The sequence below is a fragment of the Macaca thibetana genome, chromosome 8 (assembly GCF_024542745.1).
Source record: "Macaca thibetana thibetana isolate TM-01 chromosome 8, ASM2454274v1, whole genome shotgun sequence".
NCBI classification, from domain to species: Eukaryota; Metazoa; Chordata; class Mammalia; order Primates; family Cercopithecidae; genus Macaca; species Macaca thibetana.
The window spans coordinates 22,988-33,084 of NC_065585.1; the positions used below are offsets into that span (position 1 = coordinate 22,988).

General features: G+C 47.3%; 1 protein-coding gene across 1 annotated transcript; it reads right to left on the minus strand.

Annotated features, from left to right (window-relative positions):
- On the minus strand, nucleotides 1-2,462 carry LOC126961754 (tubulin beta-8 chain). The gene is made up of 4 exons (XM_050802399.1): nucleotides 2,289-2,462; nucleotides 1,938-2,046; nucleotides 1,750-1,860; nucleotides 1-1,266 (listed from the first exon to the last, which is right to left on the minus strand). The coding sequence occupies exons 1-4, from the start codon at nucleotides 2,343-2,345 to the stop codon at nucleotides 203-205; spliced, it is 1,341 nt and encodes a 446-aa protein (XP_050658356.1). The 5' UTR covers nucleotides 2,346-2,462; the 3' UTR covers nucleotides 1-202.
- Between the last annotated feature and the right edge of the window lie 7,635 nt (nucleotides 2,463-10,097).

Here is a 10,097-nt window from a genome sequence, read left to right on the forward strand (position 1 = left end):
CGGAGGGGGGCCCACAGATAGAAGTTGGAGGTGAAGCCAGATGTTATGAGGATACTTTATTAGGCAAAATCGTATACTATAAAAATGCTTTACAGTGCAGGAGGAGAGATGAAGACACGAACAAGTATGTAGTGACACATGGCAGTCAGAACACAGTAAAGAATCCACACTGCTTCCCCCCTTTACCTAGAAAGGGAAAGTTCTAGGCCTCCTCCTCTTCCTCCTCAGCATATTCCTCAAACTCCTCCTCCTCGGCTGTGGCATCCTGATACTGTTGATACTCAGAAACCAGGTCGTTCATGTTGCTCTCCGCCTCCGTAAATTCCATCTCATCCATCCCCTCGCCGGTATACCAATGGAGGAAGGCCTTGCGCCGGAACATTGCTGTAAACTGCTCTGAGACACGCTTGAAGAGCTCCTGGATGGCCGTGTTGTTCCCAATGAAGGTGGCTGACATTTTTAGCCCCCGGGGTGGGATGTCACAGACGGCTGTTTTGACGTTGTGGGGGAGCCAGTCAGCGAAGTAGCTGCTGTTCTTATTTTGAATGTTGAACATTTGTTCATCCACCTCCCTCATGGGCATGCGACCCCTGAAAATGGCAGCTGCCGTTAGGTAGCGGCCATGACGGGGGTCACAAGCTGCCATCATATTCCTAGCATCAAACATCTGCTGCGTAAGCTCAGCCACCGTCAGGGCCCGGTACTGCTGGCTGCCCCGGCTGGTCAGTGGGGCAAAGCCGGGCATGAAGAAATGCAGCCGGGGAAACGGGACCATGTTCACGGCCAGCTTCCGCAGGTCAGCATTCAGCTGGCCTGGGAAGCGCAGGCACGTGGTGACCCCGCTCATGGTGGCAGACACCAGGTGGTTCAGGTCACCGTAGGTGGGCGTGGGCAGTTTCAGGGTCCTGGAACAGATGTCGTATAACGCTTCATTGTCTATACAGAAGGTCTCATCTGCATTTTCTATGAGCTGGTGGACGGAGAGGGTGGCGTTGTAGGGCTCCACCACCGTGTCTGACACCTTGGGGGAGGGCAGGATGCTGAATGTGTTTATGATCCTGTCTGGGTACTCCTCCCGGATCTTACTGAGCAGAAGGGTACCCATCCCAGACCCCGTCCCCCCACCCAGGGAGTGGGTCAGCTGGAAACCCTGCAGGCAGTCACAGCTCTCAGCCTCCTTTCTGACAACGTCCATCACTGACTCCATCAGCTCCGCGCCTTCTGTGTAGTGTCCCCTGGCCCAGTTGTTTCCGGCCCCACTCTGACCTGTAAGACAGTACAGCCAGTCACTCGATGGCCAGGTATAGGGTCATCAGTGGTCACCATAATGCAAAAAGGGCCAAGTGTCACGTGTGAGGTGAGCGCACTGTTCTCCCTGCAGGTGAGCAAATGAAACCCCTCCCCCAGAGTTACAGGGCAGCAGCCTCCCCTGTTAGAAATTAAGTCAGGAGTCAAACCTGAGACGGGCTAACAGACCTCCCTGCAGGTGGCTCCTGCCCATTTTCAGGGAAGGCAGTAGCCACAGCCCCAGCTCAGCTCCCTGCAGGGAGTTGACATCAGTAGCTCTTCACCTTGAGGAGACACCTGGGCCTTCCTCCCAAAGCCCGTTTAGGAGGCAGATGGAGCGACTGGGAGGATAGGAGGGTGTTCAGGGGCCCTGGATCCACGGTTCCCATGGCCATGACCTTGGGGCACTCCTAGATTTTGAGCGGCTAAGAAGCCGCACCCCAGTCCTCGCCCACAGCTCACCGAAGATGAAGTTGTCCGGCCTGAAGATCTGCCCGAAGGGCCCCGAGCGCACAGAGTCCAGGGTGCCCGGCTCCAGATCCACCAGCACAGCGCGGGGCACGTACCTGCCACCTGAGAGGGGCGGGAGGGCATGAGCGAGGGGAGGGCCGCGTTCCCAGGAGGGCGGTGGGGAAGGTCGGGGGTCTCACCGCAGGCCTCGTTGTAGTACACGTCGATGCGCTCCAGCTGCAGGCGGCTGTCCCCGTGGTAGGTGCCAGCGGAGTCGATGGCGTGTTCATCAGAGATAACCTCCCAGAACTGCGAGACGGGAGGGGCCGGACAGGCCAGGGCCAGTCACGGGGGTGCCCCATCTCCTCTCCCACCCCCACCATCATCCGCACCCCCATCCCTAGGCCGCCGTGTCCCTGGGTCCACCCCGGCCGCCTCGCCAGCCGCCCAGTCCCACCGCGTCCCCGGCAGGGACCCGCCCCCGCCACTGCCAACACCTTCCCTGGCCACCCGCAGGCCCGAGCTGGGCCCTCAGAGCCCCCACTGCCAACCTTGGCGCCGATCTGGTTCCCGCACTGCCCGGCCTGCGTGAGCACGATCTCCCTCATGGCTAAGGCGGGATCAGGGCGGCAGGAGAGACCCGAGGAGGAGGAGCAGACGCGCAGTGACCCAGCCCGCCCTCCGCCAACGCTGAAATAGCCCCGCGCCCACCTCCCCCAGCCTCAGATTAGGCTCCCAGAATAAGCAGCAGCTTTACTTCCACACAGGTGTACCCACCTGTGAGTCCCTTGGCGTTGAACGTCTGTTGGGGAGCTCAGGTGTCCCTGCTGTGGTCCTTTCCACGTTGGGGAAAGCTGGTCAGCTGGAGAACTTCCTCCCATGTCTTTACTAAGACTAAATCCCTAGCTGACCTGAAACTGAATTTTCCTCCCATGTGGGAGGGGAAGACTCTTGTTTCCATACTCACAGAGTGCCTTGCACCTGCCCTAGATTTATGACATATTTTTGTAATTGATGAGTCCTTTCCTCTATTAGGAGATCTGTGGTTAGGAAAGGCCTTCCGTATGTTAACTCAACAGGACTTCATTATAAGCTTTACTTTGGAGCAGTTCAAACCTGCAGTAAGCTATGGGTGTTAGAGATAGGCCTCTGATTTAGCTAGAGTCTTCTTTAGAGTAGGATCAGCCCTTTCACCTTTCCAGAGGACCACGGTCTCCACGCAGAGTGAAGGTCATATTGGATTCTTCAAGCTGAGGATAGGTGTTGGGATACACCTGCTGTGAAAGATGGGCCCTTGTCGCTTTGCAGGTTTTTAGATTTCCGAAACTGAGGAGTTATTTCTTCCGGTAAACATTTTTCAGATGGGGTGGGAATGCCTCGATCTAACCAGTGAAGGTATCAGTGAGCATTAGCAAATATTTGAATCTCCTGCAGAAAGGCAGCTGAGTAAATTAGAGTTGCCAGTTCTCACCTGGATAGGTTCCTCATTTTGAACAGGTTTAACTGGAGAAGTAGAAAATTGCTTGCTGTTTGGGTCATGTCAGGCACAGCTCTCAGTGCTGAGACACCTGTTTTAGTGTCTTGAAAAGATTTACCCCTATAAACAAATGAGACATTAACAGAAACAAATAATATCTTCTAGGGTGAAAAGAATCATGAAAGTGCTGAATTATATTCCTGTGATTGATACTTGGCATTAGTAATTTATTACCATCCTTCAGTCAGCCAGAGGGGCCCTGGACTGAAATGCAATCCCTGGCCCATTTTTGTTCTTCTTCAGAGTATTCTGGCCCAGTTCTATGCATGCTGACCAGCACGCCCATAAGCTTCATTGGCCCTTTCAGTGCAGGGGCCTTGGCTGTGGCATCTACAAGGGCATTTCCTTTTACATGGTCAGTCTCTCTTTTGATGTCCTCTGCAATTAATTATAGTCACTTTTTGGCAGCAAAGCAGCATTCTAACAAGCTCAAAATCTGAATGATGTTGTATGGAAAAGCCCTTGGGGGTCAGGAGTCCCTACCCATTCCAAACTGCAGCATAAGCATGAAGCACTAAAAAATCATACTTGGAATCAGTGTAAATGTTAACTTTTAAATCCTTTCCCAACTGCAGGGGCCTGGTAAGCTCAATTAACTCAGATTTTTGAGCTGAGGTAGAGGCCAGCAAGGCTTGTGCCTTGACTCTCTTGTGCTGACTAATAACAGCATATCTAGCCCTCCTGTTTTCCCGATGCATAAAACAACTTGCATCTGTTAATCACTCTTCCTTGGGATGGTCAAGGGATTCATCTCTCTTAAGTCTGGCCTGCTAGAATAAATTTGTTTCATAACCTGTGACATGCTTTGGCTGTGTCCACAGTCAAATCTTATCTTGAATTGTAGCTCCCATAATTCCCATATATCATTGGAGGGACCCAGTGGGAGGAAATCGAATCAGGGGATGGGTCTTTCCCATGCTGTTCTTATGACAGTAAATAAGCCTCGTGAGATCAGATGGTTTATTTATTTATTTATTTTTGAGACATAGTCTTGCTCCATTACTCAGGCTGGAGTGCAGTAGCATGATCTCAGCTGACTGCAACCTCTGACTCCTGGGTTCAAGCGATTCTCCTGTCTCAGCCTCCCAAGTAGCTGGGATTATAGGCACCCACCATCATGGCTGTCTAATTTTTGTACTTTTCGTATAGACAGGGTCTCACCATGTTGGCCAGGCTGGCCTCAATCTCCTCACCTCAGGTCATCCACTGCCTTGGCCTCCCAAAGTGCTGGGATTACAGCTGATGATTTTATAAAGGAGAGTTACCCTACACAAGCTCTTTTCCCTGCTGCTGTGTAAGAGATGTGACTTTGCTCCTCATTTGCCTTCTGCCATGAGTGTGAGGCCTCCCCGACCATGTGCAACTGTGAGTCAACTAAACCTCTTTTCTTTATAAACTACCCAGCCTCAGATATGTCTTTATTAGCAGCATGAGAACAGAATAATACAACCTGTATGCCAGAAACGCTGGGAGCACCTGTGGACTCTGGCAGATAAGTAGCTGCATTTATGGTTTGGTAGGCTTTAAGGGTTGTGTCTGGAGTGTCTAGCAATAAGGCCTGATACTTTCATAAATATTCTCCTATTATCCACTGGTGCCCGTTAGCTTCCAGGACCACCATCCCTTGTTGTGGGGTCAAAAACCTGTAGGTGCTGTTCTAATGTTAGTTTATTAGCTTTGCCTACTAGAAAAGTGGCCGCAGCAATAGCTCTAAGACATCAAGGCCACCCTGAGGCCACCTGGTCTATCTGCTTAGAAAATTAGGCTACTGGCCTTGGAATGTCCCCCAGTTTTGGGACAAGATTACCCAAGGCCTATGACTTGCTTTTTGGCCACATAGATAAAAAATGGTTCATCCAACCTGGGGACTCCCGCGGCTGCAGCAGAGCCCAATTTCTCCTTGAGAGTATTGAAGGTTTGTTTGCAGTTCTAATTACATTCTAGGAGCTATAAATCTTTCCCTTTAGTGTATCATATAAAGGCTTGGCTACATGTCCAAATCTGGGCACCCATAAGCAGCAGTACCCAGACATTTCCTAAAAAAGCCCACAGTCATTTGTTGGACTGGGATCCTTGGATGACTAAAATAGCTTTTTTTATCTTCTAGGGACGTTGATCAGTTCTAGAGGTTAAGATAGATTCCAAATATTTAAGTCTTTGAGTCAAAATCTGAGCCCTGTATGGTGATACCCTGTATCTGCAAGTTCCCAGGAAATTTACCAACTTAACAGTACTATAATGTGAGTCTTATTTAGTTGGGCTAGCAATGAGCAAGTCACCTACATATTAATAATTGTGTCTCTTTCCAACTGTAGATTTCTTAAGTCCTTAGCTAGAGCATTTTCAAATAAGTGGGGACTATCCCAGAACCCTCCAGAGATGACTGTTCAGGTTAGTTTTTAGGCTGAATGTGTATCTGGATGAGTCATTCAAAGGCAAACATATTATGAATCTGGATGCATTGAGAGACAGAAAAATGTGTCTTTCAGACTTAAGAGTGTAAACCAGCTTGCATCCCCTGGGACTTGGTAAGTATTGGGGACAATGAGGTGTATGGAGAAAACTGCATTTATTAATGCTCTAAGGTTTCTGACAAATCTGTACTTGCCATTAGGCTTTTCATCTGGTGACATGTGAGTATTGTAAGGAGACTCTCACGGCCTTAGTAATTCACACTGCAAGAATGTGGAAGCTGGTAATGTGTGAGTATTGTAACTCATGCCATTAGGCTTTTCATCTGGTGACATGCAAGTATTGTAAGGAGACTCTCATGGCCTTAGTAACTCATACCATTAGGCTTTTCATCTGGTGATGTGGGAGTATTGTAAGGAGACTCTCACGACCTTGGTAACTCATAGGCAAGAATTTGGCAATAAGGGGTTGAATTTCCCCTCATGCTTCTTGCCCTAAAATGTATTGTCAAGGAATTAAAAGTAAAGTATTTAACTTTCAAATCCTTTCCCAACTGCAGGGGCCTAGTAAGCTCAATTAACTCAGCTTTTTGAGCTGAGGTAGAGGCCAGCAAAGCTTGTGCCTCGATTCTCTTGTGCTGACTAATAATAGCATATCTAGCCCTTCTGTTTTCCTGATGCATAAAACAACTTGCCTCTGTTAACCACTCTTCCTTGGGATGGTCAAGGGATTCATCTCTCTTAAGTCTGGCCTCCTAAATAAATTTGTTTCATAACCTGTGATGTGCTTTGGCTGTGTCCACAGTCAAATCTTATCTTGAATTGTAGCTCCCATCATTCCCATATATCGTGGGAGGGACCCAGTGGGAGGTAATTGAATCAGGGGATGGGTCTTTCCCATGCTGTTCTTGTGGCAGTGAATAAGCCTCATGGGATCTAATGGTTTATTTATTTTTGAGACATAAAAAATCCTCGAGGGCGAGGAGCACGAGGCTCAAGTTGGATTTGAATGGGGGAGGGGTTTAGTGCATTTCCCAGAGCCTGCGTGGCCCAAACCTCAAGATTTACTTGAGACAACACCTCAGGTGGTAAATGTGACAGCTCATTCTTAACTTTTTTTTCCCCAAGGGGTCAGGATCAAAAGTAACATTTTCTATGCTTTATGATCTGTGAGGGTGACCATCACTTGGTCTGAGTTAATAAACCTCTCCCCAGTAACAGGTCAGGCATTCAGACAGTACTAAAAAGGCAGATGAGAAACCCAGAACCCCTGGAAGACAACTTAGAAGATGCAAAAGGCAGTGTTTTTGGGCTTGGCCATCATGAGAAGACAGGAGCCCCTTGTATTGAATCAGGACAGAGTCATCTGCTCCCACACCTAATAAGAAGTTAATGCTCCTACCTGCCACTCCAAGAGTCACCTGAGGCTCCTCCATCTCTCGATAGCCAATAGTCCAATGGGAGTGGAGGTAGGAAGTATCAGGCCCGGCTCCTCCATCTCTCGATAGCCAATAGTCCAGTGGGAGCGGAGGTAGGAAGTATCAGGCCCGGCTCCTCCATCTCTCGATAGCCAACAGTCCAGTGGGAGCGGAGGTAGGAAGTATCAGGCCCTACCACTTTTGAGTCTGCTGGGCTCTGATGATGGCTCCCTTGGAAGCACAGTGCATTTCCTTCGGCAGTGGCCGACCTTCTTACAGAAGGCACATTGGTTGATATCCAAAGCACAGTGGCCCAGAGGCACGGATTGGGACTTTTACCTTCTCACTTCCTCTGCGAGGGCCAGGGGTTAAGGGGCTGCCTCTGAAATGGTGGAGAGCACAAGGCTTCAGCTAGAAGCTGGGCCTCTTGGGAGATTTGCTTTATTTTATGTTTTCTCTGCCCTATTCCTATGATGGAAAACTGCAGAATCCAAGTCTAAAATCTGATCCACAGGAGTCTGGAAGGCTAAAGCTGCTTTTGGCAGCTTCCTGCAGATATCAGAAGCAGACTGGGCTATAAAATAAACTCCTAGCAATGCCTGTCCCTTCTTGGAGTCAGGGTAAGTGTTAGTGTATTCCCTCAAAGTCTAAATTATCCACCCTTGTAATAAGGCTAGGTTTTCATCTTTTCCCTGAGTAATTTTCCAGACTTTGTAAAAATCAAAAAGCTTTATCACACTTTTTTTGATTCCTTCAAGGAGTCAAATTATCATAATTTTTTCTCTATATATCCCACTTTCTTCCTAATTCTAGATTAGAATCTCTTTTCTAGATTCTAGTTCTCTTTTGGGTCCTAGTCAGGCACTGCTGTGCCTCCTACTTGATAGGTGTCAGGTCCCTGGTTGCAGGCTGCCACCCTGTTAGCTTGTGCTCTAGCCACTCCCATAATACACTGCTTTTCTACCATGCAGCAGGTGAGCATAAATATATGCAAATCTTGCCTGGTCAGATCATACATCAAGATTAGCCTCTCAAATTTGTCTACAAATTTTCCTGGAACCTCTGAAAGCTGTTTTAGTTTTTCCTTGCATATGGCTAACTCAGACACAGAAAAGGGTCCGTATACCTATATAGTGTCCCTATTATCATCTGTCACTTCCCAGAGAGGGCAAACATTCAACTTTGCCAGCTGATAAGAGGCTCCACTGCATGTTGTTCTGGTGAAGCTCAGGTGTTTTGAGAGTGGGATATGTATGTAAGACAGGACTTGAAGGGCAGGGAGAAGATGATGCCCGGACACTAGATAACTCTGGAAAACTAGAAGAAATTAATAACATGTTGCACACCTCACCAAAACTGGAAGGAGTCTGTGTTCTTATGGGGTGCTCGGACTGGCAGGGGAGAGTTCAGCCTCAGCTAAGAAAAGCCTAATATTAAGAGGCACTTGCATTAGAAGGGTAATCAATTATGTGCCATCCCTATTTTGTCTTTTCCTCCATCAAACATATAGAAGCCCATTTTAACTTTTTATCTTGACCAAGTATCAGAGAAGCCTGTATGTAAAGTATTTTCTCCCATTTAGTTTCTTAGTTTCTCTTCTATAAAACAAATTAAGCTGCAAAAAAGGGGGGGGGAATGGGAAGGCTGTAACTTGTATGTTGTAATGTATTAGTCCATTTTCACACTGCTACGACAAAACTCTCTCAGGAAAAAAGTGACGTGCTGGGTTTAGAAAGTAGAGTCCAGCTGCCTTATACCAGCTCATCAAAGATGACCTTATGGTTAAGAAATGAGAGAAAACTATTAAGAAAAAGTCTCATATTCTCCATCTTGAGGCTGTTTACAGGGGGTTGTCATAAAAGAGGCTGTCACTAAACAGGCAGATCTGATCCTATCATGTAGGGCTGTTAAATACCACATTTCAACTTCTAGTCATAATGATGGAGAGGTTAATGCTGATCTTTTCTGATAACTAAGGTACAAAAATACTAGGTTCCAAGACATTTCTTGTTTTCAGTGTCACTTGGACAAGTGGCAAATTAAATAAGCAATCAGCTAAAAGTCAGAGGATCACTGAGGAAACTAAAAGCTAAACTGTTTGGGGCCTCTTTCCTGGGGCAGCCTCCAGGCTACTACAAAACAGAATTGGTGAGCAGAAAGGTGACAACAAGATGCAGAGCACTCAGGTGAGGGACAGAGAGCACAAGGTGGACAGTCCAAAAAGAGAACTTGGCAAACATCTTCTTTAGCCAAATCCACTCTTTTCAATATACCCCAGGGCCTCTAATCTTGTGAACTTGGCTTCTAATCTGAGTATGACACCCCCAAGTCTCTAACTTTGGGCTGAGTCACCCTAATATTATACCCTAGGGCCTCTCACTTAAGTAATAGTGGATAATCGTTCTTGCCCACCTGAATGGCTTCACGACTCTAAAAGATGACCCACTTGCCAACCAATTGATTCTGTGTGGCTTGTTTTCCTTGGAGTGGAGGTCTTGTCTTGGTGTCCCTTCATGGTGTTGCTGAAAGATGTTCCTGGAAAAAAGGGTCCTGATACAGACCACAAAGTGGGACTCTTAGATTTTGTGCAGGAAAAAATTTGAGGTGAGTCAGAGAGCACAGCGAAGGAAGCAATTTTATCAGAAATTACTCCATTACAGAGTTGGACATCCTCAGAAAACAAGAGCAGGAATGCATTGTCTTTTGTTAGTGTCTCCACTTATAAGTAACTATAAAGAGAAAGAGTTACAATTAAACTTGGAAGGTGCAGATGTACTCACTGAAGTCGGGGCTATTGGTTTTAACAATGGCCATTAACCCGTTGACCTAAGCTAGCTCACTAATATTATCTTTAAGAAAAAATGCTGCAGTCCTAGGACATTTATACATTTTTCAGGCTTGGTGGAAGATGTCTTGTATGGCCATAAATATTCTGCAATTGTAATTTGTGGCCAGCTAAAAAATGTGGCTATTTTCAGACCATAAGTATTAACT